Source organism: Nematostella vectensis, chromosome 6, assembly GCF_932526225.1.
Source record: "Nematostella vectensis chromosome 6, jaNemVect1.1, whole genome shotgun sequence".
NCBI classification, from domain to species: Eukaryota; Metazoa; Cnidaria; class Anthozoa; order Actiniaria; family Edwardsiidae; genus Nematostella; species Nematostella vectensis.
The window spans coordinates 16542534-16570505 of record NC_064039.1 but is presented as its reverse complement, the minus strand read 5'-3'; the positions used below and the strand labels follow the sequence as shown (position 1 = coordinate 16570505).

Sequence of the window (27972 nt, the reverse complement as noted above, 5' to 3'; positions counted from 1 at the left end):
ACCTTACATGCGTTTATTGTGGCGGTGCTCAAAAAGGGGTTGATTGTGCAAAGGTTACCGACATAAAGAAACGGAAACGGATACTCGTCAAAGAGAAACTGTGTTTTAATTGCACCAAGGGAAAACATCGTGCTGAAGAATGCAAAAGCAAGTCAAACTGTTTTAAGTGCAAACAGCGCCACCACACGTCTATCTGCGATTCGGATGTAAAGTCCAACAGCAACCCACTACTTGTCACCGCAGGAGTCCCCGTTGGTCAAGTTGTATATCCAGTGGTCATTGTGGATGTCGAAAGATTTAAATGCCGAGCGTTACTGGACACGGGTTCCGGGAGTTCGTACGCATCAGCCGCGCTGCTTGATCGACTCAAAAAACGGCAAGTCACACGGGAAGTACGGAAAATAGACATGATGCTTGGAAGCACAACACTTGAAGTTGAACTAGCAAACATTACAATTAAAGCGGTCGGCGGTGACTATGAAATGGGTGTCGAGGTGACCAAAGTAAACAAAGGAGAACTTTTGTTTATCGATAATCCCAACTACAATAAGCTGATTGGAGAACATGCGCATTTAAATCAAGTCAATGTTCAAGGCACAAGTACAAAGGACAAATTACCCATTCATATTATTCTTGGGGCTAGCGAATACGCTAAAGTCAAAACAGAAACTGCACCAAAGATTGGAATGTCGGGGCAACCGGTCGCAGAACTTACTAGATTTGGATGGACTATAATATCTCCTGGAAAAGAACCTATCGATATTGGAAACATGTTGGCATGTCAAACTACGCAAGTTGACTACGAAGAGTTATGCAAGCTTGACATTTTGGGACTCGAGGATACGCCTACAAACAGTCAAGACACAGTGTATCAAGAGTTCAAAGAACAGTTAGCGAGAGATGAAAACGGCTGTTATATAACTGGACTCCCATGGAAAGGCGATCACCCACCACTTCCTAGCAACAAGGCAGGAAGTTTACAGCGACTGGCTAGTTTAACAAAGAAGCTCGAGCGGCAAGATCTCACAGCAAAGTACGCAGAGATAATAGAAGAACAAATTACCGAAGGAATCGTAGAGGCCGCCGAAGGACCGAGCATAGGCAGGGAATTCTATATCCCTAACACACCCGTCTTACGTACTCAAGCTGAAAGCAGTAAATTACGTATCGTCTACGACGCGTCAGCTAAGGAACACAGGGAGGCGCCATCACTTAATGACTGTCTACACAAAGGACCGCCATTACAGAACAAGATTTGGGACGTTCTAGTTCGTGGGAGGTTCAACACTGTTGCGATAACCGGTGATCTACAGAAAGCATTCTTACAAGTACGCGTGAGAGAATGCGACCGTGATGCAATGCGATTTCATTGGCGTACAAATGAACACTCTCCAGTACAAACACTAAGATTCACGAGGGCATTGTTTGGTCTCGCGCCATCTCCCTTTTTGCTGGGGGGAGTAATCGAGGCTCATTTGGATACCTGGGAGGAAAAAGAACCGGAAGTGGTCTCGAGGATCAGGAAAGAACTTTACGTTGATGATTTAATTTCCGGCGCAAGCACCGTGAAAGAAGCTAGGGAACTCAAGGAGAAAGCTACACAGATATTTCAAGATGCTGGTTTCAAACTACACAAGTGGCACTCCAACGCCAAGGAGCTCGAGTCTGAAGGACCCGCGAGCGAGGATTCAACTTACGCCAAAAAAAGAGCTAGGAGTACCAGTCAACGAGGAATGCAGCTTACTCGGGCTTGGCTGGCAAACCGGAGAAGACAAGCTGAGCGTGACAATACCGCAAGGAAACTTTGCGCTGACAAAGCGAGGGATTTTAGCGAAGCTCGCTAAAGTTTATGATCCCCTGGGGCTTTTATCGCCCACCACTCTTAGCGGTAAATTGGTTTATCGTTCCGTATGCGACGCCAAGATGGCTTGGGATGCACCGATCTCGGATGAATTGAAGAAAGTATGGTCTAAGTGGGAAAACTCTCTTCCCCAGAGAGTTGAAGTGTCAAGGTCGCTAGTGACTCACCGTGAAGTAATCAAGAGCATAGAACTGCACTCGTTTGGAGACGCTTCAGCGCAAGGTGTCTCTGCTTGTGTTTACGCCGTCGTCACGCAAGAGTCTGGCGTTAATCAAGGTCTGGTGGCAGCTAAAGCAAGACTGGCCAAGCAAGGTCTTACAATACCACGCTTGGAGTTAGTGGCTGGCCATTTGGCCGTTAACTTAATCAACAATGTCAAGGGAACTCTTGATGGACTTCCGGTCAGCGGTCTGCACTGCTGGCCCGACAGTACAGTTGCACTCTACTGGATAAACAACCAAGGCGACTACAAGCAGTTTGTGTCCAACCGAGTACACAAGATAAACAGTCACCAAGATGTCACGTGGCATCACGTGCCAACCAAAGACAATCCCGCTGATCTCGGAAGCCGAGGGGGGAGCGTTGTGAATGCTGACATGTGGTGGAAGGGTCCGGAGTGGCTGTCCGAACCCGGATGCTGGCCTGAAGGCATAGTACTCGAACAGTCAGTAGAAAGCAAAGCGGAAGCTAAGCTTGTTAGACAAGTACTGTCGTTGGCTGTGGCGGAGCGCAACGAAATCGACGAGCTCCTCGAGAAATACCCGCTACACAAAGCTGTGAGGATATGCTGCTGGATGCGCAGATTTGCGTACAACTGCCAAAGTCGCAAGAAAGGTGTCAAGAAAAGAACTGGGCCCTTACTAACAGAGGAGACAGAGATTCAGAGGTGCTTCTGGATCAAGCAAGCCCAGAACAGCTGTGATCTGTCAGACGATCGCATCGCGCTCAACCTACAACTCAACGGAGAAGGTCTACTCGAGTGCCGAGGACGAGTCCAGGGCCAGTATCCAGTCTACCTACCACACGTACATATATACACTCAGCGCATAGTAGAGGAGGCGCATTTACGCACTCTCCACGGGGGAGTGGGACTCACTATGGCAAAAGTACGCGAAGACTTCTGGGTCCCGAGGTTGCGACAGCTGGTGCGAAAGGTGCGCAAGAAATGCCATGGCTGTAAGCCCTTTCAAACAGTGGCATACTCGACCCCGCCACCCGCAGACCTTCCTGTTACAAGGACGCAAGGTACCAGCGCCTACCAAGTCATCGGCGTAGACTTCGCTGGGCCAATCAAATACCGTGTTGCCAGACAGAAAGAAGAAAAGGCGTATTTACTACTGTACACCTGCAGCCTTACGAGAGGAATCTACCTTGACCTCCTACCAAGCCTAGAGACTCCAGACTGCCTTCATAGTCTGAAGCAGTTCATCGCACGCCGGGGGAGGCCAGATATTATCTACTCAGACAACGGACGAACGTTTGTGGGGGCGGAGAAGTGGATCAAGCAGGTTATGCAGGATGAGCGCCTACAAGATTATCTCTCAGTCAACCAGATAAGATGGCAGTTCAACTTGAGTCGTGCGCCCTGGTGGGGAGGCCAGTTTGAACGGATGATAGGTCTCGTCAAAGCAAGCCTACACAAGTCTATCGGCCATGGGATGTTGTATTGGAAGGGGCTACAAGAGATCCTGCTAGATATGGAAATCACACTAAACAACAGGCCGCTGAGTTATATAGAAGACGACGTGCAGCTCCCACTTCTAACGCCACACTCGCTTCTCTTTATCAAGAGCAACACCTTACCAGAGATACAAGCGCATCACATACAAGACACAGATTTGCGCAAGCGCGCCAAACATCTCATTAAGTGTAAAGACGCGGTCTGGAAGAGATGGACAGATGAGTATCTGCGCGGTCTTCGTGAGCGTCACCGTGCAAAGGCCGGAGCACCGGACACCAAGCCTACAATCGGCGAAGTGGTTATCGTTAAATCCGAGGAGAAGAATCGCGGCAAATGGCAGTTGGGAATTGTGAGTTCCTTAATTACTAGCAAGGACGGCGAGGTGCGAGGGGCGAAGCTTCGTGCTGGGAAGTCATACATCGAACGTCCTGTACAACTCCTGTATCCGCTAGAACTAAAGGTCGATGATGTCGTGCGACCTCAACCTGATGAGAGACTCCGGCCCAATGCTGCAGAGTTTAGGCCACGGAGAGATGCCGCAGCTGCCGCTAGACGACGCAGAAAACCTATGATCGGGAGACGAACCGTACATTTGTGTACAATACGAACACTAAGCGTTTATACAACTATAGAGTTTTGTTATACATAGAGACACTCAAAGGAACATTGAGACGTTACTAGAATTCAACATGCTATTCCAATCTCCTCAGTTAACATATATCTTGCTCACGATATTTGGGGGGAGTGTGTCGGAGATTGAGCAATCGTGATTATGTAAATTATTCCTGAGATCTAATTATCTAAACTATTTTTAATTAAGAGATTAGTTGATCACAATAGATACTTGTTGCAGCTGTGTAAATAGACGCCTAGCCTTTTCCTGATAAAACGGTATGAAACACGCTGGTACGACAGAACGATAGAACGAGAAGACAGTGAACAGAGACAGCGAGCAGATCCAGAAATCAACTGTAACTACTACAAAATCATTATCCATCTTCAAATAAATGTTCTTTTAAATTCACAACAACGTATTTTACAGATTGTTTCTCAAACGTGATTCTAATTCGATCCGTACACGTTTAGGAATTTACTTTCAACGTGCTCAAATTAATTGTATCCTGTTTTCTTATCGTGATAAAAAGATGTTTGTTTGTCCTGTTAGTAAGCACAGAAAAGCAGGGGTGGATGTGACCCCATGAAAGAACAATCAAAGAAAGAACATTAATTTAATGAACATGTTTAAAAATTTCTTTAGATTAGTATCAATAGCTAATAGTGCTAATTGAATCAAGTAAGCGTCCTTTTACCATTTCCCAGGAAGATTAGTTTCTAAATTTGACAGGACAATGGACGCTGAGTAATTTGAACGTTAGTAAATGTTAGCGTCCCTAGAAAAATGCGCGTCCCCAAGCGAGTATAAAAGCGGCTGTTTTTACAGTATCTGTTTTTTAGTACCGTTGAGCAAAGGAGACGCATTGCTTGCGAGGCGTGATGCGGGAGCGAGAAATGCAGTTGCTCAGGAAAGACAGTCAGCAGAGATAAGCTACAAGCTTAGAGCGCTGTCCGTACGGGCCTGTCATGCCAGTTGTGTTCAGTTTGATTTACCGGTTGTAAGTACTTTGTTTTTAAAACTAGCATTTGGTTTAGGTTACCTTTTCTCGGGATTTGACTATGTTATCACTTAAAATTTATTATTTAATTTGTTAATAAATTCTTTTAAGTCCATGCCTTGTATCATGTATTCGTTCTCACGTTGCCTTTCGCTAGATCGTTTTCGTTTCATTCCATTTATTTTTGCCTACTTTTTGGCTGGTGTCAGAACGTGATAGTTTTTCTTTCAGTATTGCACTTGTTTCTACATTTGCCTTAACCGCACGGTTCTTAATGTCAAGTTCCGACGGTTACATTCGCGATTCGGTGTGTGCGCGGTGTTTTGTTCTTGATACAAAAACAACTCGGCTACGTGATACACACAGACGCGAATAGCCTGTATACAAACCTCTAAGACGCGAATGACTACGATCAAAGAGTCACAGAAGAGAAAGCCTTGCTCGGAGGGAAGATCGTTTTGCTCTCAAGGCAACTTCTTAACTTTAAGTATACTTTGAATTATTCGGTGCTCTGAAGTTTGTTTGTGAGTAAACGGCCAAAAGTATGGATACAAAAGTCCGGAAGTTACAAACAGATTTAAACATGGTCGAATTTGTCAATCGCTTTTTGCCAGCAAAACCAAGTAAAAAATATATTAAACTTACTTTTACTTAATGCACCACCCGAAGCCAAGATTATGGGCCAAAACATGTGAGTAAAACAGTGATTTTAGAACTGTATTTAGTGTTAACTCTGGGATAAACACTAGGGTCCTAGGGACGAAACACTCGCTGTGGCCCGATTTTTACTCTTCTTACACATTTTGACTCTCTCCAGCCAGGGGAGGGGTATTTAACCTATGTTTGGGTATAGGGGTGCCGCTAAGGGTTTTTGAGCTTAACCTCAAGACCCTGTGAAATTGGTGGAAGCAATGCATCAGATAAGCAGTTAAGGGTTTCACATCCCTAACCCCAGCACAGACTTGAGTAACCACTACCCCCTCCCCCCTTCTGAGAAACATGCCATCCCCATCATCCCCATCTCAGTCTTATCTTTTGTGTAATCAAACTTTAATTTCAGCTGTTTTCAAGTTCATTTTTGTAATTGTAAAACTAATGTGATAAAATTTCTAATTCAAGAATACTTCACATTTGGAAAATCTTGCAGCCTCACCTCACTATACTATCTAATAAATCTGTTGCATTCTTTAGGTTTCTTAATAACACTAACAAGAATCATGGTTTCCTTTATAATTTATCAAGAATAATCAGGGCAGATCTCTATTAGTCTATTAGGGTATTCCCATAGCACCAGAGAAAACAATGGGACCTGCCACTACTTTGCAGTTTGCGGGTATCGAACTTGATACCCAAATGTTAGTGGCTCGCCTACCACAAGACAAAATTGACAAGTCTATACAGCTTATTACAATTTTTTTTGCGCAGGAAGAAGGTGTCCCTCCAGGAATTACAGTCGCTAATTGGAATGCTAAATTTTGCATTTCTGTTGTCATGCCTGGCAGGGCCTTTCTGAGGCAGCTGATAGATCTCACTATTAATGTTAAGGCCCCTCACCACAAGATCAGACTGAATATAAGTGCCAAGGAGGACTTAAAAATTTGGCTGTCTTTTCTTCAGAATTTCAATTGCAAGTCATTTTTCCTTGACGAGCACTGGGTGAGCTCACCTAAACTTAAGCGTTTTACTGATGCTGCAGGCTCTCTGGGTTATGGGGCGGTTTTTGGTGACGAATGGTGCTATGGGCAATGGCCCGATACATGGATAGGAAAGAATATCGCTATTCTGGAATTCTATCCCATTGTCCTTAGTGTACATTTATGGGGGCATAGAATGACCAACCAGTGCATTTTATTTTTCACCGATAACGAAGCATTGGTTTACGTGATCAATAAACAGAGCTGCAGGGATAAATCTCTAATGTGTTTTGTCCGCCACTTGGTCGCCCTTTGTCTTAAACATAATATTCTTTTCAGAGCAAAGCATATACCAGGTGTGCATAACATTTTAGCAGATTCTTTATCTCGTCTCCAGCTTCAGGTTTTCAAAGACAAAGCCCCAGCAACCATGCATTCCAACCCGACGGAAATTCCGTTGTCTCTGTTGCCACAACATTGGGGCCCATAGTTGAAACACTCATGGCTTCAAGCCTCCAGCAATCATCCATCCCTACCTATAGACGGGCTTGGCGTTTATTTAACCAGTTCCTCAGCGCTACCTTCCAGAATTGTGTTGTACAGCTGCACATATCGCCAAGTATGGTAGCTCTTTTTATTGCAACTTATTCGATCATCACTATGCCCCTTCAACTATTCACACTTATGTATGTGCGCTGGGCTATTCACATCGTTTATCCAATCTTCCTGATCCAACTAAGGCTTTTTATGTGATCCAGATACTCAAAGGCTTTAGCAAAATTGGTTTTAAACTTGATACTCGGCTCCTCATCATCTTGCCAATACTACAACGTTTGGTTACAGCAGCTCTTGTTATTTGTTCCACGAAATTTGAATCATGTCTTTTTCAATCAATATGCTGTTTTGCCTTTTATGCTTTCTTACGAGTTGGGGAAATGACTCAATCCAGTCAAACTCAGAATACAGGAAGTCTGTTAACAACTTTTCAACTATCCCAACTCAAAGAGGAGACCGGTGTGGTTAAAGCTCTGAAATTGACTTTTCATAATTTTAAACGAAGCTACAATCAGCATCCCTTCTCCCTGATAATTCAGCGCCAGAACAGCCCTTGTCCAGTTAATTTACTGCTGCAGTACTTAGTTTTGATGGGTACACATGCTGGCCCCCTATTTTTGGACAGTTTTGGTAATGCTGTTACTAGAGATAAATTCACTAACTTGCTGTCACTTGCTATAAGACATTCAGGTCTTGATCCATCATTTTATAAAGGGCACAGCTTTCGGATTGGAGCTGCATCTCATGCAGCAGCGCAAGGGTTATCTGATGCACAGATCAGGATTATGGGACGCTGGAAATCTAATGCCTTTCAGAAGTACATACGGGTCAATAGCCTTGTGAATTAGTACAATTTTTTTCCTTTTAGAACCGGTCGATTGCTGGGGAATCCATTGGTTCTCGAAGGCATATGATGTATACTGTATACAATCCTCTACTTGCAAGGGCGATAGATTGAGTATGTGCAGCAACTTACATAGTAGTGTACTTCTTGCACATCCTTGAGTTTAGGTTGAGCTACAATCCAGACAAGGCAACTGCTTACAAGGGTAGCAGTTTAATTGAATCCATTTAACTTAAATTGTTCTATTTTCTTGCATAGTACTGGCAATCACTTGCATGGGCGTTGTCTTTGCGGTACAATTGCTTTGTTAGTAGCTTGTTCATTAGGGCGAAAGTCTGCCACCTTTATCAAATTTGCATTTGCTTTTCTCCTGTCACAATACAGGAAACATTTGCATGGGCTGTGTCCTTCTTGTGTTGTGATTGGATAACTGACAAAGCATTTTGTTTTTGCTTTAAGTAGCAACACTATGCGAAGGTATGATTGAAGCTTATATGTGCTATCGTTCTCGAGTGCTGTTTTTCCCTTGGGTGGGGCTGCATCGTGGGTAACCACCCACCATGCATTTGGCGTTGTTTGCCCTCACCTTTACTGGACAATGTTTAGATTTATCAGAGCAAATTATATATTTTGATTAATTTTATTAATAAAGCGGCTTTGGGCTAACAGCCCATAGCCATTATGATTCAAACACTGTCTTGTTTTGTATCCATGCCCAGTAAACAAAGCGCGGGTTAAAGCAGCTCTGGTTCTATGGAAGCTAAGTGGGGAAGGCATAAAATGGTTAAGATAATGGGAAGGCATAAAATGGTTAAGATAATGGGAAGGCATAAAATGGTTAAGATAATGGGAAGGGGGAAATATCAAGAAATGCTCAATCAAATTTTTTTATTACTTTCATATTTTTTTCACCAAACCTTTCAAGTTGAGTCAATTTCCTTTATATTTTCACTCCCGTGGACTATTTTTTAGTCAATTGATATTCTTTGCTTCCTCTCTTCCCCAAACATAGATCAATGAAAGGGTTTGATTTGAAATTAGAAGTTAGCATTTTAGCACTGTCAGTGATGCATTAGATGATTTGTTTAGGATTTGCTTCCAAAATCAATCTGTTTTTTCTTCATTGCAATCATTCTGGAGTAGGCCACCAACAACAAGGCCACTATATGGTAAAGGTGGGTGCACCAATATTTAATGCATGAAAGGAGATATATTTTTGGATTTTAATTTCCAGACATTTTTCTGAATATTCGGTCCAATGAAGGAGAGAATCGCAACTAAATCAATGCATAAAAATTACAGTATGGCATCTAAAGAGTCTAAATATATTATTTCGAATGTTAGGAATGCTGTTACATCCATGACATATTCTGCACAAGGGCAAAGCTTGTCGTAGTATTGTTTTGATAAAAAAAATATTCATAAAGGAACCTCTATGATGGGACATAAGAATTTACCATTAGACTTTTGACAACTTTGACAGCCATATTTACACCAGGAAGTGTGTCTGTTAACTTTGATATACTGCATAATTTAAATTATTGAATAGGGCCTGGATCCATTTGGCTGGTACAATAAAAAAATCTCAGTAAAGAGCAGGATACTAGATCCCCCAAAAATACCTCGATTAGTCAACACAAAAGGGATTCATTGCTGGCTCCGCTTTTAGGCTGTGCCTTAAATCTATATATTATTGATTTTTGTGAATATTTCGTTGAATTGAGAAGGAATACAAGAAAATACATTTCATAAAACTATCCTTGTAGTGAGGGAATGCATTTTTGTGATGATCAAAGCCAGCAAGCTGAAGTATCTGAGCTTTTGTAATAGTGAGAAAATAAAGAGCGAGATATTACTGTACTTCTTTGATGTTGTTATTATTATATGCTATATTATTATGTTGTTACTATACTAGCTGAGTCGGTATTTGAATCAAACGCGGTATCAAGGCCATTTTATCGCTCGTCGTCTTCTTCACTTGACTTCGCCGCTCAGACAAACAAAACAGTCAAACTATCCAGGGATTTAGCTTTGTGTGAGTATATTTGCCAATCTTGCTTACTTAAGTTAGACTTATTTTCTTCTTCCGAGTTATTTTACATGATCTCTTCTCATTCCTATCGAGCAAAATAACAGCACGCAACCCGCGGGGGAGCAGGACAAAATAAAAGGAGCAAATCCTCACGCGCAGTGTGGTGGGGCGATGGTGGTGGTTATTCTCGATGGTACAACTAATAGCTGGATATTTATCGCATTGAGCACAAACGCTCTAATAAGTAATCTACTACCAAATCTGTATGGATTGGAAGTTCTTACCTGCGATGGGAAAATGGACAGATCAAAACAGAAAAGAGTTTTCACTTAAAACGCGTGCTCGTTCAAATTTAGAGAGAATCGTGACTTCCTCCGGATTAATAGTAAACATGGAGGTTGACAGCAATGCCCATTGGGGAGTTGTTGAAGTGAGTTCCAGAAACAGACCGCTGCTCACTGCACCAGGAGAAACCGGTTGTGGTACAGAGGAAACCGGTTGTGGTACAGAGGCTCAGGATTTTTACTCTTTGTGGGTAGCGAATCTGGTGCTTTTTTCTGGTGTTGTAGGCCGTGATACACTCTTTAAACCCTTGTATTTCGTTTGAAATGTACGTAGCAATTGTATTTTCATTCATGTTTTTTTTGTCTTTTCTGCGCCAAGAGCCGTAATGTCGGTGTTTTGTTTTGACTTTCGTCGCCGTTTGTTAGTCCTACTCGCAAGAGTCAAAGGCTTGGAAAGTTTTCCAACTTCTGGCAAATTAAGACTAAAACTCAGAGCGAAAGGTTCTTCCTAAACAAGTCCATTCATCCAAACCAAAACTTGTTTGATGAGAACTTTGATTTTCTCAGCTAAGCTTAAGTTTGAAAGATATGATTCGCGTTGGGAAAAATTTCGCGGTACACCTTCATTGAATTGCACTTTCCAACTATTGAATTAAAAAAATGTCAATCTCTTTTGACCAATGAGAGCGCGAGTAAGAATTTGACTATAGGATTCTATCATTAACTAATTATAGAGGAAAAAGGAGTTGAGGTCTTATTTATAATTGTACATTGACAACTGATACAGCAAAGTAAAAAATATGTATGCTTTCAGTGATTTTGAAGGGAGGTAATATTTATTTAAAAAAAGGGCACTCAATTAAAGTTCCTCACAGCAAAATAGGTGCTTTTTTATTTTCTTCAAAATTTAAAACAATAAATACATATCACAAAATATTTAGAAATATGATCTTCTGGACCATAAAGGAGACCTATTTTTGTTATAATTAACGTTTCTTCATCAATTACTACCTAAATTACTAACTTCATGAATCGTTATAATTTTCCTATATTGGTGACTGGCACTAATGACAAATTATAGAGAATTTGATAAATACACCAAGACCATTTCTCTTTACCTATGGGGCTACTATAAATGAAATATGAATTATTTTCAATACGAACAACAATTGCCGAATATGGTAGGTCTACGATTAAAATGTACCATACATTGGTATTCATTTCATGTACGTAGTAGTATAGGAAATGACATACAACCGGTGGATTGTGGATCCAACATAACATCACAGTCGCCATGGAAACCCCGGGGGAACAAAGAGTGGAAGGAGCTGGGAACACACCACCGGAGGAGGAGTGAGGAGTGAGGAGGAGGACGAGCTCCTTATAAAGGAGGAGGAGGAAGAGGAGGAGGAGGAAGAGGAGGAGGAAGAGGAGGAAGAGGAAGAGGAAGAGGAAGAGGAAGAGGAAGAGGAAGAGGAAGAGGAAGAGGAAGAGGAAGAGGAAGAGGAAGAGGAAGAGGAAGAGGAAGAGGAAGAGGAAGAGGAAGAGGAAGAGGAAGAGGAAGAGGAAGAGGAAGAGGAAGAGGAAGAGGAAGAGGAAGAGGAAGAGGAAGAGGAAGAGGAAGAGGAAGAGGAAGAGGAAGAGGAAGAGGAAGAGGAAGAGGAAGAGGAAGAGGAAGAGGAAGAGGAAGAGGAAGAGGAAGAGGAAGAGGAAGAGGAAGAGGAAGAGGAAGAGGAAGAGGAAGAGGAAGAGGAAGAGGAAGAGGAAGAGGAAGAGGAAGAGGAGTGAGGATGGAGGAGTGAGGAGGAGTAGTGAGGAGTGAGGAGTGAGGAGTGAGGAGGAGGATGGAGGAATGAGGAGGAGGAGGGAAAAGGAGGGGTAAGAGTGAGGAGATACCCCGTATGTACCCCCTTATCAGGCAAACCCGCCACCATAGCCAACTCGCCACCAACCAACTCCTCTCCACCGATTTTCGACTCGCCAACAGAAACACGACACAAACAAGACCACGAGCCCACACCCTTCCCATTCCATACCATCCTCAATCATTTTATTAACAACTTGACTTTTTTAAAGCCTCTTTAACATTTTCCCATTTTTGGTAGTGTGCTGACATCTTGCGTTTTCTTTTTGCAACTAGGAATTCAATTTTTTCGTATTGTTTTAGAATGTTTTGGAAGACCATTAAGGAGTCATTTTTATGCTTAAAAAGGCACAATTTATAAAGGAGGATTATGAAATTTTCTGGGCTTCATCCTTGATACCGAGTAAAATATTTTCAAGATTAGATTCTGGCAGTGAAATATTATACTGTTCAAGCCATTGCCTTGCTTCGAAGTAAAAGTTCTTGGATTCTATACATTCTACAAAGAAATGGTCTATTGTTTCAGGGAATGATAAGCAAAAAGAACATCTAGAGTCAGGAATAATGCCAAACTTATGTAACTGCTTATTTAAAAACAAAACATTGTTTAGAATTTTGTATTGAAAGTGTCTAATATAACTATCTATTGTGCTTGAATAAATTCTAGTATAAACAGCTTCCCATTTTATTTCACTACTACTATTTATTTTATTTTCTAAATTCTTTTGAGCTGGCGGTGGCTTCAGTATTCTCTCAATAAGATAATCATATATCACTTTTGTTTTTATAGAGTCCGCTTTAATACACGAGTCCTTTAAGTTTACATACTTCTCCCTTATTATACTGCTAATACTTGCCGTATTATCTGTTTCTGGTTGATCCATCAGTTTTTCTCGCCATATGGCAGGAATAGCTTTTATTAACCTTAGCCACTCTAAAAAACGGTGTTCACCGATCCCCTTTTCTTTGGCTATTTGCCAGTCTAGTTCCCCTTTATCATTGCATAGATCGCATATAAAGAGAACATCTTTCGAGATGAAATCGTTTAAATGTATGAGTTTATTATAAACTTATTGCACCATAAACTCTGCTCAAGAACTAACCTAATGTATCAACCTTACTATGGCAAAACACATCAGCCCATTCTTTTAAAACATTTTATATATATTATATATATTTGGTAATGAGTTGGAGAGGGATTCAGTATCGAAATTTTCCCGTCCGAGAATAGGAATTCCTCCTATCTCATTCAAAATACAACTTGGTATTATTTTCCATCTTTCCATCTTTCTTCTATATTTAATAGCTGAGAAATTAATTTAATCCGACTTGCCTTGACAATCGACGCGAAATCAGGCAGTTTTAAACCACCCTTTTCGTAGGGCCCTATTAGAGTATCATACTTTATTTTTGGCTTCCTTCCCCTCCAGATAAAGTCCTTGACCGCGCTTTCTACTTCACGTATATAGCCACTTGGAAGACATAATTTAGAACATATATACAGTAACATAGACAAAGCCAAAGAACGGACAACTTGAATTCGCCCAAATAATGTCAGATCACGTGTTCGCCATATGGATAATACAGTTTTAAAATTATCTAAAACGCGAATAAAATTTTTCTGGTTTGACAAAATTTCATTATAAGAAAAGAAAACCCCTAAACTCGTAACACCCTCCTTATAAAAACCCACCCATTTCAGCCCCAAATTACCTAACACTTGCTACTGAAGTGGTTCTTCTCCTAGCCATCCAACCTCTGATTCAGACAGATTAATTTTTAAAGATGTAAATTGACTAAACTGTTTCAAAATAATTAATGTATTTTTTAATTAAGCAGTATCTCTAAAAAGAACCGTAGTGTCGTCAGCGTATAACGCTAGTTTCTTTTCTTGATCTCTTTGCATTCTCTGCTCATTGTAGCCAACACTTCTAAAACCAATATAAAGAGATGGGATCTTCCTGCTAAGTACTTCTACCTAACGGAAAAAAATGTTTTCTTTTAGAATAACCCTTATCCAATTTACGAATGAGCTGTCCATAGTGTTTCAAGACAGCAAAAATGAAATTGTGTTCAATAGAATCAAAGGCTTTTTCAAAGTCAGCTGCAAAATCAACGATTTATTAGATTTATTAATATATTTAATTGTATCTGCTACCATGCGAACTGAGTCCTCGATCGTTCTTTCTTCTACAAAAGCCGCTTGGTCCGAGGGAATTATTCTTGGTAAACATTTTTTCATTCGAGAACATAAAGCTTTGCTACAAATTTTTGCATCAACGTTAATAAGACTGATAGGGCGCCAAGCATCTATTATTCTTTTGTCTTTTTTGGGTTTCTCAAGTAGGGTGATAAGAGCTTGTCTTTGCGTTATTATAAGACGGCCTTATAATAAATCTTATACTAAATCTTGTCCGATATCTCCGCAGAACGCTAAATAAAATTCTTTAGTTAGACCATCCATCCCCGGTGTTTTACTATTCCCCATTGAATTAACACTTTGAAGACATTCATTTAGAGTGAGCTTTCCTTCACATTTTGTTTTTTCTTCTTCGGTTATTCTTGGAGTGCTAAGGTTGGATAAAAATTCTAAACACTCTTTTTTTGTTTTACTACTTTTTGATTGAAATAATGAGCTAAAATGATGTTTAATTTTTGCAAAGATACTTTTTAAATCCGTAATCTCCTCATTATCTATTAATAGGTTCTTAATGTGCGTCATATTTTTATTTCGCTTTTCCAGTGATAGGAAGTATGCGTTGCTTTTTTCAGCAAATTCATACCGCTGTGCCTTTGACCTTATTATAATTCCCTGTGTTACCTGATTGCTGTAATCCTCCAAATCAAGCTTCAACTTATTATATTCCGAGTAGAGTGATTTATCACTTTCACAATCTTCGATTTGTTCAATGCTTTTAATTTTTTCCTCTAGATCTTTGTATTCGCAACGCCTTTGTCTTGCTAATACTTTTGAGTATCCTATTGTAAACTTTCGAATCTCATATTTAATCAACTCCCATCTTAATTGGGGGTTATCTATACCTTCACCAGCCAAAGAACTCTTTATTTCGTTTATTTTAGTTGTTAGCATATCAATATATTCTTGGTTTTCTGTAAGGGAGTTATTAAATTTCCAAAATAACGGACCCCTTGCATTTTCTTTAGATGATTTGAATTTCAAGGTTACGGCCGAGTGATCAGCTGATGGTGCAGGGATTATGTCACATGATTCCACTGAGGTTTGCATTCAATCAGACATCTATGAATTTACTGACCTGGTCTACTAGCTTTACCTTGTCCACATCCTCGCCATGTATATCTTTTCTTTGTTGGATTTCTTAGTCGCCAGATGTCACAAAGATGTAACTCTACCAAAATCGTTTCAATGGTTTCTATAGTGTGAGTTTTAAGGACAGGGTTCCCACCGAACGTTTCCAACGTCAAATTCATTACAACATTAAAATCTCCGCCCCAAATTATTGGCGCATTCACCGACGCATTTATTGTTTGTATCTTTTCATACAAATTCTTAATTGCCTCTACATGGTCTTTTTCTTTGTTTGATGCATAAAAAATTATCTATATAAATTCTTGATCTTGAATTTCACAATGCGAAACAAGGAATCGACCTCCGCTATCAACAATTGTTTCCAATATTTTATATTGTGGATTTTTGCCAAACAATATTGCTACACCTTTACTTTCTGTACTACCATGAGACATGAAAATTTCCCCTCTAAATTGCCTCTTCCAATTTTCCTCCAAATCCGGAGAGCTGTGTGTTTCTTGCAAAAAACTGACACCATAATCTTCGTTGTGTTTAATTAGCCAATTTTTCTGCATTTCTTATAATCTCTTAGGACTCTAATGTTAAGTGACAGCAAACTAGATTCAAATTCATTAGCCATTTCCAATTAAATATACAAAAACGCTTAATATTCGGATGGGGTATGGGGTGGGTATGTGCTGTGAATCAAAACTCATGAACTGATACAAAACAAGATAATATACACAGTTAACAAAGAATAACACAAGACGCATATAACTTACACAGGACATTTTTAAAGAACGGTTTTCACGAGACCAACCGCCATATGAGATGGCCCGGTACATATGAAATGTCATAAAGTCAAAACTCCAATGCTTCACTAGAATTTTCTAAACATCTACTGGTTGGGCTTTAATTTGCTCTTGTGTATTAGAATCTACAGACCAGTTAGCTGAAGCTTCTTGGCTTAATTTCCAGTGTCGCAGTATATCATAGTGATTATACATCTTGCCGTCTACTAGAAGCTTATCGCCGATTATTGCCGCTGCCTTGTAACATCTTCGCCAATACTTATCGTCTGACCCTTCAGGTTGTATCTCGCCTTCCATACCTTTTCACGGTCTGCTCTGCAGGTGAAACGCAATATGATTGGCCTTATCTTTCCGCGGCTTTGTTTCCCTAGCCTGTGAACACCACACAGCTTCATCTCTTCAACTTCTTTCGCTCCCAACTTCAACCGTCTTACTAGCTCGCCTTTTACTAATTTTTCGCAGTCTTCTTCTGGGGCCTCCGTCAATTTGTACACTATCAAATTCCACCTTCGACTATATAAGCTTTGTCTCACCAACTCGTCCGTATTATTCGCTTGTCGCCGTTCACATTCTTCCGTCCGTTCCCGGAGCTCGTCGCTGTCGTTTACGTTTTGTATGAGGTCGTTATCTATTCTTTGAAGCTCTCCTACTACAACTTTTATTTTATTGAAGGCCACATCTAACTGTCCCTCCAACTCCAGAATCTTTCCATCTCTCTCCTTTAGCGAGTCTTCCAAAGTAGTTAACCTTTTGATGAGGTCCTTTTATTCCGTTACCGTTAAGCTAATGAGCGGCTCCTCGTCTTCTTCTACCGATTTACCCGAGCTACTGACCCGCTTTGTCTTCTCCTTACTCTCAGCTGACTTTCCCATGTCCTTACTTCCCAATAGATAAAACCAGAAATTGTAACGTTTTTAGCGGAGCTCTCTATCGAGACATCCCCCGGGACTCCATAGCTAACCTTGCTTATTACGTTATGTATCTAGGCTATCTAGCTATATAGCTAGGCTATAATAAATATATAAAAATTAAAATTAAAATAAATATTCAGACAAAACTTTAGGAGATGACTGATTATGATGCTTTCTCTAATCATTTTAGGCAGGTATATGCTTTATATTTATTATAGTTTATCGGTCGACAAAGGTTTTATTCGATCCTTAAGATTTATTGATACACATTTCTTGTACCTCGAATTTCTCCCTTTTCTGGCTTTGCAACTACAGCACATTTTACTTCCCTAATACTTATATTCTGCAATTAAAAATACGAGAAACAGGGGATAGTAAATTGATTTAAACAAAACCAATATCAAATTTCACATTTATTCCTGTCGTATCACATCAAAAAAGATCATTATACACTAACCTTTAACTTCATTCCTTGTTCTGCACATGAAATCCTCAAAATAGGTAGAATTGAATGTTTAGAAAACACGCAAACCCACATTTTACATTTGGCGGTAAGGAATGACAGACCGTTACAGCTTGCGTGGAATCAGCTTGCATGTCACTGAAAATTTTCGTACCCCAAGTTGTATCTCACAGGTTATTTCGAATTTCGGACCCCCGCCAGTTGCATCTCACAGGCGATTCCGAGATTCGGAACTAAGCTTGCATCTCACATGCGATTCCGAATTTCGGACCCAGGCTTGCATCTCACAGGCAATTTCGAATTTCGGACCTCAATATGCATCTCACAGGAGTTTCCGAATTTCTCTGACTCTCTTCGCCTGCTTAAATTAATTGTAATAGTTTCTTAATCTTTACGACACATTTCTAAAAAAACAGGGGCTTATTGTAGTACAGCAAAGTATGAGCTTTTAGGGCATAGAATCAAAAAGCCCAAACTGTCGCGATCTCGTACCAGAACAATGAATACACTACACAAAAAACTGGAAATCGACTCTGCCAGAGTCGATTTCCACTTTTAGGACATAGGATAGCTGTGAGATCTAACTTAGGGTCCGAAATACGGAATAGCCTGTGAGATGCAAGCTGGGGTCAAAAATTCTGGAATTCTGGATCTTCTGATTAAAAGCTGGCTTTTTAGGGAGTACGTGGGCAATTAAGCGTTTATGCGGCAAAAATTGTGTTGTCCGCAACTTTCACAGATATTCATCTATGAAATTTTCAACGAAATGATAAGTCCGTGTAAATCACTTTTTCTTGAAACCCAAAAATTCAGTAGAAACTGGTGTTGTTTAAACGGAAAAAAATACCCTTTCAGACTGATTTATTTAGTATCAAGCGGAAAATGTGCTAAATTTCCGAGTAAAATGGCTTATACTGGACGGAATTTTGTGTTTTGGAAAAAAACATTTTAGTTTGGCACATGTTCCATGCCAAACGAGCATTTGTAACATGAAAGGAACAAGGCCTTAGATAACTTAACATTAGATAACTTTACAGATACCAGGACACCATCCTAGGAGTAAAACATTGTGATCATGAGCTATGAGGAGCAGCTAAAAGGATAAAAACAGGTAGCGAACGAAGTAATGCAGTGCAGTGGGAAAAGAGTTTGTTGTGAAAATGTACTAGCTCTCGAGGTGCCCATTACCAAATATGGCGCGAAGAACCATATATGGTTGCTATGATTGACAAGCTCGCGCAATCTAAAAATAGCTTTCACGGGCGACATTATGGGCCACGGGGGTTCGTTCTCTTACAACATGGTCTCTTTTTAATACTTATTACACAACCCATTTTCACAATTTCACTGACGTTCTTTAAATTTTTTCTCCGTTAGCATAAATTATACTTCTCATTTTCGAGTGCTTATAGAAACTACCCTGGGCTTGAGATAGATCATTACTAATTGAAGACCATAAAACAAATGATATACTTATGCTTTTATTTAATTCTTTGGTTAAATTACTACAATTCTGAAATTCGAATCTTCTTCACACCTAGCTTTGAAAACTAACTGAAGCCAGTCACTTAAACGAAGGCATTAAAGTTCCGTACAACAATGGAATGCATTTAAAACTGTTAAATGCATGAGAAACATTCTTAAAAGGCAAAGCTGATATTAGAATACAAGAATGAAATAAAGTTAGTTATTTCATAAGCTTTGATTGTTATGTATGATTTGTTTTATTGAGTTTGATCCCTGACTTATTCTATACTAATGTTAATGGCATCTTGATCCGCCTGCTTCAGTTTGCTTTCATAGCCTGTGTATTTTTTTAGTTTGGTGGTCGTTAGTGGGTCGGTGGGCTTAAGCCAAGCAGTATAGCATAACCTTCTTGCATCTATTGAAGAAACAGTATCCAGCGCACTGCTTGCCATCCCACAGGTCCACGTGGCCGTGCTTGAGCTCACGGGTGCACTGCTCGAAGATGATGATGCCCTTGTGGCCCTGAGCAAAACATAACCAATTGGTCAGACGACATGCGAATTATACGGAAACAAAAATTATCCAGAGGTCAAACGGTAAGCTAATTACTTGGAAACAACATTATACAGAGGTCAGAGGACATGCGACATTTACAGTAACAAGATTACCTAGGGGCATACGACATAAGAATGATACGGTAACTTATAGAAAGCACCTCAAACCTCAATAGTTAAAATTACAGCCAGAGAATACATGTGCTAAATCAATAAAATCATCCCGGTCCCTGAAAAGCGTGCTGTGTTTAGAAGTAAAAAATACTCAAAAACCTGGGACCGCTTAATCCAATCTAGTTTTCACCGGTATTATACCCGGGTTGCAACATATATTACCACAGTGTAAACTAATAAATATTTGTAACTAAAAATAAATTTCATGTATTTTTAGTAATGTCTTATCAAACATGCTATTAGTACAACTGACTTGTCTTTAAGGCACACTTACAATGAAGTCTTGTTTCCTGGTGGAGATGATGTTGGGCTTGCCAAGGATCGTCCGGAAGTAGCACTTGAGTGTTTGCACTTGCGTGATGTACTTCTTGTGGTAAGACTTCTCCTTGTAGTAGTGGGAAGTCACGATGGTCTTCTCACTCTTTAACGATTCATACTTCTTAGCATGTTTGCCGTACTTCTTGTTTCCTTTTCCTTTGCCCTTGCTTCCTTTGTTCTTCTTGGCGCCACTTCCTTTATCACCACTAACATCGTCATCATCGTCTCCACTTTCTTTGTGTTTCTTGGAATACTTGCTTTCTTTGGTCTTCTTGCCGCCACTTCCCTTGTCACCACTAACATCGTCATCATCGTCATCATAATCATCATCATCGTCTCCACTTCCTTTGTGTTTCTTGTTATACTTGCTTTCTTTGTTCTTCTTGCCGCCACTTCCTTTGTCACCGCTAACATCGTCATCGCTGACATCATCATCATCATTGTCTTCCGTTTCTCCTTCGGAAGTGTCTCGCCGACTACGCTTATATCCATATTTCCTGCCTTTGTATTTCTTGTGATTCTTGCCCTTGTAGCCTTTGCCCTTCTTCCAATCAAATCCTTTACCAAAGCCGCTCCATTTGCCTTTACCCCACGCTTTTCCGTATTTGTTTCCTTTCCTAAAGCCCTTGACATGTGAGTACTTTGTCTTCTTGGTGATCACTTTAGTTGTTTGTTTTCGCACCACTTTGGTCTTCACTTTACGGATGGATACAGCACCAGACCAGTTGCACTGACCTCTTCTGATCGAGAAGGAATACCCTGCCGACGTCAAAGATAAAATAATTCAGCCTTCAGATTTCAGAAGTTGAATATGATCAATGAGAATAAATGTTTTCAAACTGTTTTAAAAATAACAAAAATGTAGAGGCGGTTAGTGGTTCTCTTTAAAAGTTGAGTCAAGTATTAGGGCGATAGATGGCAATGCGAAAGTAGGGCGAAAGACATGCGATTGCTGACTTGCCTGATTGAATCATGCCGTACACGAGCCGCAAAGCTGGCGTTTGTTTGCTGTAGTAGTTGCTGGCGAGATCGCAGGAGTCCACCAAGTGATGAGAATCCATATCTGTGTATCTTGGGAAGCGCCTCCAGAGCTGGGAAAAGGCAGGGATGCCTGTAAAATAAGGAATAAAAAAGTAAGCAAATCCAGTACTTTGCAGAAGTATAATAGCTCACACTTAATCTATGATCACCTTGTTCGTGGTTCTTGAGAATCTGTTTTGAGGTGCACGTATTTCCAGCTGCTTCACCTGGTACATAAGCACAAAAAACGTTAAAATGAAATATAACTAGTTATTGGTAGGAAGATTCAATATAACTAGTTATTGGTAGGAAGATGCAATATAACTAGTTATTAGTAGGAAGATTCAATATAACTATTTATTGGTAGGAAGATGCAATATTACAAGTTATTGGTAGGAAGATGCAATTTAACTAGTTATTGGTAGGAAGATGCAATATAACTAGTTATTGGTAGGAAGATGCAATATAACTAGTTATTGGTAGGAAGATGCAATGTCAAAGTTTATTTTTCGTCCATTTGCTTGGAAATTTATTTTCTCTATTTCCTTTTCAATGTATTTGGCATTGCTCATTAGAACCAAAATGGCTTTTTAGGGTCCAGACTTCTTTACTCACCAATCTCACAGTTCTTTCCAGTAAAACCTTCCCGGCAGATACAGCTATAACCTTTAACTGGGTCCTGGCAGCAGCTACCTCCGTTCTGACAAGGCTTGGTTGCGCAGCCGTTATCGGCTGAATTAGAAAAGCACATTATCATCATTGATCTAGCCAACAAGATTTGTTGCTATCATCATATATCTTAGCCAACAGGATTTGTTACTATCATCATTCATCTTAGCCAACAGGATTTGTTACTATCATCATTCATCTAAGCCAACAGGATTTGTTACTATCATCATTCATCTAAGCCAACAGGATTTTGGTTACTATCATCCATCTTAGCCAACAGGATTTGTTACTATCATCATTCATCAAGATTTTGGTTATTATCATTATTCATCTGGCCAACAGGCTTGGTTAATCATAATTTACCTTACAATCGTGTGTATTATTTCCTGATTTCATCGAAAGAAGTTCAAATGTTTGCATCAAGTTAACCCTTAAAAGGGTTATTTAAACGTTTCAATTTATTATTGAAATATGCACACAAAGAGGCAAAAGCAAAGAAAATCAAATTAAACGAACGTATCTGTACTAGTAAAGTGGATGTGAAGCCTCTTTGGGAGTGTTGGTGCATAATCAACATACCAATTTCACAGCGCTCTCCTTTGAATCCTTTCGGACAAACACAGAACCAATGACCGTACACAGAAGACACACCACAGGTTCCTCCATTCTCACAAGTGCAATCTGTGCATGTGGATGTTTCTGATAAAAATAAGTCACAAATTAAGAGAACAACAACGCTAAACCTATTGCAAGAGACTAGGGAGCAATGAAAGTATGAGTTGCAAACTGCAAAATTTATATGTTTTAAGAGTAGCAAATTTAGGTCAAATAGTGAGCGGTCATGATGGAATATATAATTAAAAAATATTGCGAATTTTTTCTATTATTACAAAAAACGACCTTAGAAAATGGCTAGTTTCGAATACTTACTGTGCTCGCAGTTCTTTGAGTAATAGCCAATAGCACACACGCAGTAGTAGTCGTTTACCCCATCGATGCATGTGGCACCATTCAGACATGGATTGTCCGCACAGTCATCAACATCTACGGAAAATAAGAAATCGATGTTTCCTAAAAATCATCTGTATAAGCGTGTATGTAGAAAAGAGTTAGATAAACTTGACAGCAGTCAAACCTGCCATGCAGTCATTAACATCTACGGAAAATACGTCACATACGACAAAAGCTAGAAATTATATTTAGAGGCCTTTATTTAAAAATCCCGAACATTTTGATTATTTTATTAGGATTTACTATTCGATTAGGATAAGGATTGAATATTATTTGAATTTTAACCAGTGCATAGTGACAAACATAACATAAAAACTTACTTGTTTCGCAATTGTCTCCAACAAAGCCAGGTAAACATTGGCATTCATAGTCGTTCACTTGGTCAATGCAGCGACCACCATTTATGCAGGGCGATGGTGTGCAGTCATCGATGTCTATCAAAAGGGAAAGGGACATTTCAAATGTGCAGCAAATTAGTTGATTAAATCTTTATTAGCTATGTTGAGACAGTATCGGGCTCCCGATTGAGGAAGGAAGCGAGGAAGACCTAAAACAACTTGAAGAAGGACCGTCGAGAAGGAGAGGGACGACACGTGCTGGCAGACGGGAGAAAGTGTGGGTAAAAGCGGCTGATCGAGAGAGGTGAAAAAAAGCGCTGTGAAGACCCTACGTACCACCAGGTAGGAGGAGAAAAAGAACAACAGATAGTCAGGTTTCAAAGCAGGCTCAAAGACATACCGATTCCACAGCGTTTTCCAGTGTATCCTGGAAGGCATACGCACTCGAAGCCATTTTCCAAGTTAATACATTCAGCCCCGTTCAGGCAAGGATTGAAAGCACATTCGTCAATATCTATGTAAAAACAATATAAAATGGAACAATAAGAGCGAAATACGTCAATATTTGAGTAATAACGGAATTGTAATTCTGTGAACTCGATGCTCTTGCATAGCAAGGCAACCTCTTTGTAGTTTTCATTTGATTACAGTATTCATTTCAATGTATATAAGTCAATATAAATTGTAACATGCGCATGATTTGAAGAGATTGTACGATTATGCTAACCGCCATCGCAAGTTGGTCCTGTGTATCCAGGGGCGCAGATACACGTAAAGCCGTCTTGTTCATCGACGCACGTTGCGTTGTTCATACATGGCTCGGAGTCGCAGTAGTTAACATCTATAACAGAAACAAGCAGCTTTGAATAAACTAATGCGATGCAGAATGCTGTGATTACGCACTAAAATGCTAGCGAAAATCTTATTTCATGTCAGTAACCTCTATATCATAAACCAACACCTGTTGATATGATATATGATAAATATAATATGCACCAAAATATGTATAATATGCACCGAATATTAAATCGGTGATTAGAGCCGTCCTCTTATTAGAGGCCTCTCAAAAGAAGACGAATCTTAAAAGAAAGGTGTCTGTTTAATTCGATATGGCTCGCAAAAAGGTTGAACGTTATGTAGAGGTTGCACTGTATATAACAATGATACCCTTGGGAAATGTTTAATACAAAATGGGCAAGGATTTACGGTCAAACATCACAACTAATGGTTATAACACTAAATCACTAATTTTGATCATAAACAGGGTGTAATTTATAAGACTTTAAACAATGATCAAATATGGTCACAACCATCGTTGGTATGACACTAATTCGCTCGATATCATAAGAATTGGCTGTTAACTCCAGTAGTGTGACTCACCTTAGTCCTACACATACACATAGCTAGTCGCTATGCTTTCTCAACATAATAGCATGCAAGTTATTGATTTATCATTTCTTACGCACCAACTTCACAATGGGCACCAATATATCCCTCAAGACAACGACAGGTAAAACCATTAATGCCATCCACACACGTGCCGTTATTGCGGCAAGGATTGCTGTTGCATTCATTGATATCTAATAAAACAAAGGCACAGGTGAATATCTTCAAATAGGGACAAACCGCATTTGTTTTCCCCTAGCTTTTAACAGTAATTACGAAAATTTACAATCAAGTGTTAGTACGGAGGCCCAGTCTGCAAGATAACCCTTTCAGGAGGGGTTTGGAGGAGCAAGGCTACCGATTGTTATCGCAGCTTCCTGTGCCCGTACAAGTCCAAGAATGGATACATACTTATATGGCAGATTTTCCCAGTAGTTCCCGGAACACACAAGCAGGTAAAGTCGTCCAGCCCATCGACGCAGGTGCCTCCGTATTGGCAAGGGTTGGGGTGACAGTCATCGGGGTCTACACACAAAAGAATAGAAACGCGTTGGAAGCCCCACAAAACGTCACGACAATTAAAACATATGCTTTGGTGGCCAAGGGTTATTGAAAAGGGCGTTATTCAAACAATTTTGGATAAATGAGTTGTGAAATGTTCTCGGTGTAGCATGATGAGATTATCATTCTATAGTTGTTTACTGCGAAAAGACATATGGATGGCTCAAGAAACAGACTGTCCATCTTTAAAATAAAAATCATCAAAATCATCATTTTTGTCATAGGATAAGTTCTTTATCTATATGGCGTATCTATATCTCGTATCAGGCAAGAGTACTTGGGCCCCAGTACATTTCTTAATGATCTCTTGAGAGTTTCTCGAGGGTTATGAAAAGTATGTCACTAATTGAAGCGCTCTCTTACTTGTTTCGCAGTTGACTCCTGTGTATCCTACAGCGCACTGGCAAGTGTAGCTATTGATGCCGTCCACACAAGTGGCCCCGTTTTTACAAGGAGCAGACATGCACTCGTTCACATCTAAAATAAAACAATGTGTGTTATTTGAAGAATAATGAAATGAAAAACCGAGGTAAACAGTGTGTGTTTTCATGCGAATTTTTATTCCTTTATTGAAGTAAAGGAATAAAGTGAGCAAGAAAATAGTGATTATGCTCTCTTTAATATTAGAAATTATTTTCAAATTGCCTTGTCTGGGATTGATATTAAAAAAGCCCGAGTATCACAGACCTCGATTTTGAATACCTGACTTTGCTTCCATTTAAGTACGTTGGCACACTTTGAAGTGTAAAGAGTCTAGGGTGTGTTTGTAAGAAAAAAGCAAATCCCCGGCATGTAGAATATCCATGTAAACATTCGGTCATGTGTCGTTTACTCACTGTTCTCGCATGTGGGTCCAGTCCAGCCAGGAGCGCACTTGCACTGGTACGAGTTTACCCCGTCCTCACATGTAGCACCGTTCTTGCATGGGTTGCTCTCGCAGTTGTCATCATCTGAAAACGACCATCAAACCTTATTTTCCTTAATTCAGGCATAAACCAAAAGAAAGTTAAAGAGACTTTAAAAGGATCTAAATAGCTCAACACAATATATCCCCTCTAAAAATTGTATTAAAATACACGAAAACACAGCAAAGACTAATTATTTAACGGCGGTAATGATCTAACTCCATATGCAGTTGTCTCCACTTTGTTTTATTAATTTTCATAATTAATTGCTACTATAAATGTACGCCATATATCGATATACCAATTATCTTAAACAACTAAGTTTAAAGAGTGCCGAACCATATTTGCGCGAATATATTTGTGCTAGGTTTAAGAAGAGTTATTCCACTTACTGATTTCACAGTTCACACCGCTGAATCCTGGTACGCATGCGCACTGATAGTAGTTACCCATGTCGGTGCACGATCCTCCATTTTGGCAAGGTTCAGAGTCGCACTCATTCACATCTATAAAAAAGCAAAATGAAACAAAATTAATAAGTATTGAAACCTCCTGATATACTACAGACAAGCTGATATACTTCCCAAAGCAATGGAATGCAATAGAACGACTTAATAGAACAGCAATTGGATCTTCACACAGGTGAGTCATAATGGGACGAAGGGTTGAATCGTATTATTGTAGAGGTTATACATTGCCCAATGCAAGTGTGTTTCATTACAAGTAGTTACAGTAAGGGCACTGAGTTTTTTTTTGTTCACAAAAAACGATTGTATAAAAATAATATCGATAAGATTAAAACAGTTATCAGCCCAAAATTTGGTGTATCGTAGTTTAGGTCACGTGCTTTGATTTTCTCACCATTATCGAGGATATACACGGTGGTATTTTCAGGCCCTAGTGTAACTCTGTTGTCAGCGGTAGTGAGTGTCGCGTAGAACGTCTCAGTAGGCTCTACAAGGGCGTCATCGACGATGGGTACTGATACTACGATCCTTGTCTCCTCCACGTCAAAGTTCAAAACTTTGTCTGTAACTTGAGTGTAGTCTCCAGGTGTAGAGGCTGACCCAGGAACGGTGGAGAACCTGTAAATATGCACAGCATCATTAAGGATAACATTTCCATACTTACAAACTAGTATCAAAATCATGACATATCTAAAAAGACCCCATCGCCACGTTCCTGTTTTCGCTATAACGCAATCTCTGTGTTCCTTTGTTAGGTTTGCGTCCACATGAAGTGTCTCATTTTGAGACGGCCCGTCCCCACGAAACGACACGAAAACGACAAGAATTCTACAGCGCATGCGTCTACCCACTATTTTGCGTGTTTACATCGTACGCGCAAAGTGAAACACGTAACCGTTTTCGAACATTTCTGCTTCGCACGTCCGCACGGACGTGCGAAGCAGATAATAATAATAATAATAATAATAATAATAATAATAATAATAATAATAATAATAATAATAATAATAATAATAATAATAATAATAATAATAATAATAATAATAATAATAATAATAATAATAATAATAATAATAATAATAATAATAATAATAATAATAAGCGGTTATTTATAAACCGCTAAAACTATGTTTATATATTCTAAAGCGCTTTACAGAAAACAAATTCTTACAAAAAAACATCTAAACTAAATCAACATAACAAATTGTAACACGGTCAGCTAAATTAACAAGTCCTCTATGTGAAATAAGCCAAACTGAAAAGATGGGTTTTTAATGCAC

The 27972-nt window shown here is 39.7% G+C and overlaps 4 protein-coding genes across 6 annotated transcripts in view; 2 read left to right on the top strand and 2 right to left on the bottom strand.

Moving 5' to 3' along the window:
* The first annotated feature begins 482 nt into the window (after positions 1 to 482).
* On the top strand, positions 483 to 1547 carry LOC116605101. Its single transcript, XM_048729478.1, has 2 exons — positions 483 to 1178; positions 1418 to 1547. Exons 1-2 carry the CDS (start codon positions 483 to 485, stop codon positions 1538 to 1540), a joined length of 819 nt encoding a protein of 272 aa, XP_048585435.1. The 3' UTR covers positions 1541 to 1547.
* A 67-nt stretch (positions 1548 to 1614) lies between these two features.
* Positions 1615 to 4566, top strand: LOC116609958. The gene is made up of 2 exons (XM_048729477.1): positions 1615 to 3259; positions 4157 to 4566. The coding sequence occupies exons 1-2, from the start codon at positions 1615 to 1617 to the stop codon at positions 4189 to 4191; spliced, it is 1680 nt and encodes a 559-aa protein (XP_048585434.1). The 3' UTR covers positions 4192 to 4566.
* Positions 4567 to 15865: 11299 nt separating this feature from the next.
* On the bottom strand, positions 15866 to 17320 carry LOC125568050. Its single transcript, XM_048729361.1, has 2 exons — positions 17282 to 17320; positions 15866 to 17209 (listed from the first exon to the last, which is right to left on the bottom strand). Exons 1-2 carry the CDS (start codon positions 17318 to 17320, stop codon positions 16673 to 16675), a joined length of 576 nt encoding a protein of 191 aa, XP_048585318.1. The 3' UTR covers positions 15866 to 16672.
* Positions 17321 to 19287: 1967 nt separating this feature from the next.
* The window catches only part of LOC5513291 (adhesion G-protein coupled receptor V1), a 103964-nt gene continuing 95279 nt past the window's right edge, over positions 19288 to 27972 (bottom strand). For all 3 annotated transcript variants that reach the window (XM_048729070.1, XM_048729071.1, XM_048729072.1), the window contains 16 exons: positions 27087 to 27310; positions 26618 to 26731; positions 26157 to 26270; positions 25684 to 25797; positions 25171 to 25284; positions 24840 to 24953; positions 24101 to 24214; positions 23774 to 23887; positions 23356 to 23469; positions 22955 to 23068; positions 22604 to 22723; positions 21971 to 22087; positions 21526 to 21582; positions 21297 to 21446; positions 20292 to 21094; positions 19288 to 19811 (listed from right to left, as the gene is read on the bottom strand). In XM_048729070.1, coding sequence (XP_048585027.1) covers positions 19671 to 19811; positions 20292 to 21094; positions 21297 to 21446; positions 21526 to 21582; positions 21971 to 22087; positions 22604 to 22723; positions 22955 to 23068; positions 23356 to 23469; positions 23774 to 23887; positions 24101 to 24214; positions 24840 to 24953; positions 25171 to 25284; positions 25684 to 25797; positions 26157 to 26270; positions 26618 to 26731; positions 27087 to 27310 — 2638 coding nt within the window. In that variant the 3' untranslated portion in view covers positions 19288 to 19670. The remainder of the gene's footprint in view (positions 19812 to 20291; positions 21095 to 21296; positions 21447 to 21525; positions 21583 to 21970; positions 22088 to 22603; positions 22724 to 22954; positions 23069 to 23355; positions 23470 to 23773; positions 23888 to 24100; positions 24215 to 24839; positions 24954 to 25170; positions 25285 to 25683; positions 25798 to 26156; positions 26271 to 26617; positions 26732 to 27086; positions 27311 to 27972) is intronic.

Bases quoted from the DNA above. Each gene is read 5' to 3' on its own strand.
- LOC116605101 (XM_048729478.1), top strand. From the start codon at position 483: ATGGGTGTCGAGGTGACCAAAGTAAACAAAGGAGAACTTTTGTTTATC. The intron at 1,179-1,417 runs GCGTCAGCTAAG...AAGATTCACGAG, and splicing joins AATTACGTATCGTCTACGAC to GGCATTGTTTGGTCTCGCGC.
- LOC116609958 (XM_048729477.1), top strand. From the start codon at position 1,615: ATGCTGGTTTCAAACTACACAAGTGGCACTCCAACGCCAAGGAGCTCG. The intron at 3,260-4,156 runs CAGACTGCCTTC...TACGAACACTAA, and splicing joins CCTACCAAGCCTAGAGACTC to GCGTTTATACAACTATAGAG.
- LOC125568050 (XM_048729361.1), bottom strand. From the start codon at position 17,320: ATGGGAAAGTCAGCTGAGAGTAAGGAGAAGACAAAGCGG. The intron at 17,210-17,281 runs GTCAGTAGCTCG...ACGGAATAAAAG, and splicing joins GTAAGGAGAAGACAAAGCGG to GACCTCATCAAAAGGTTAAC.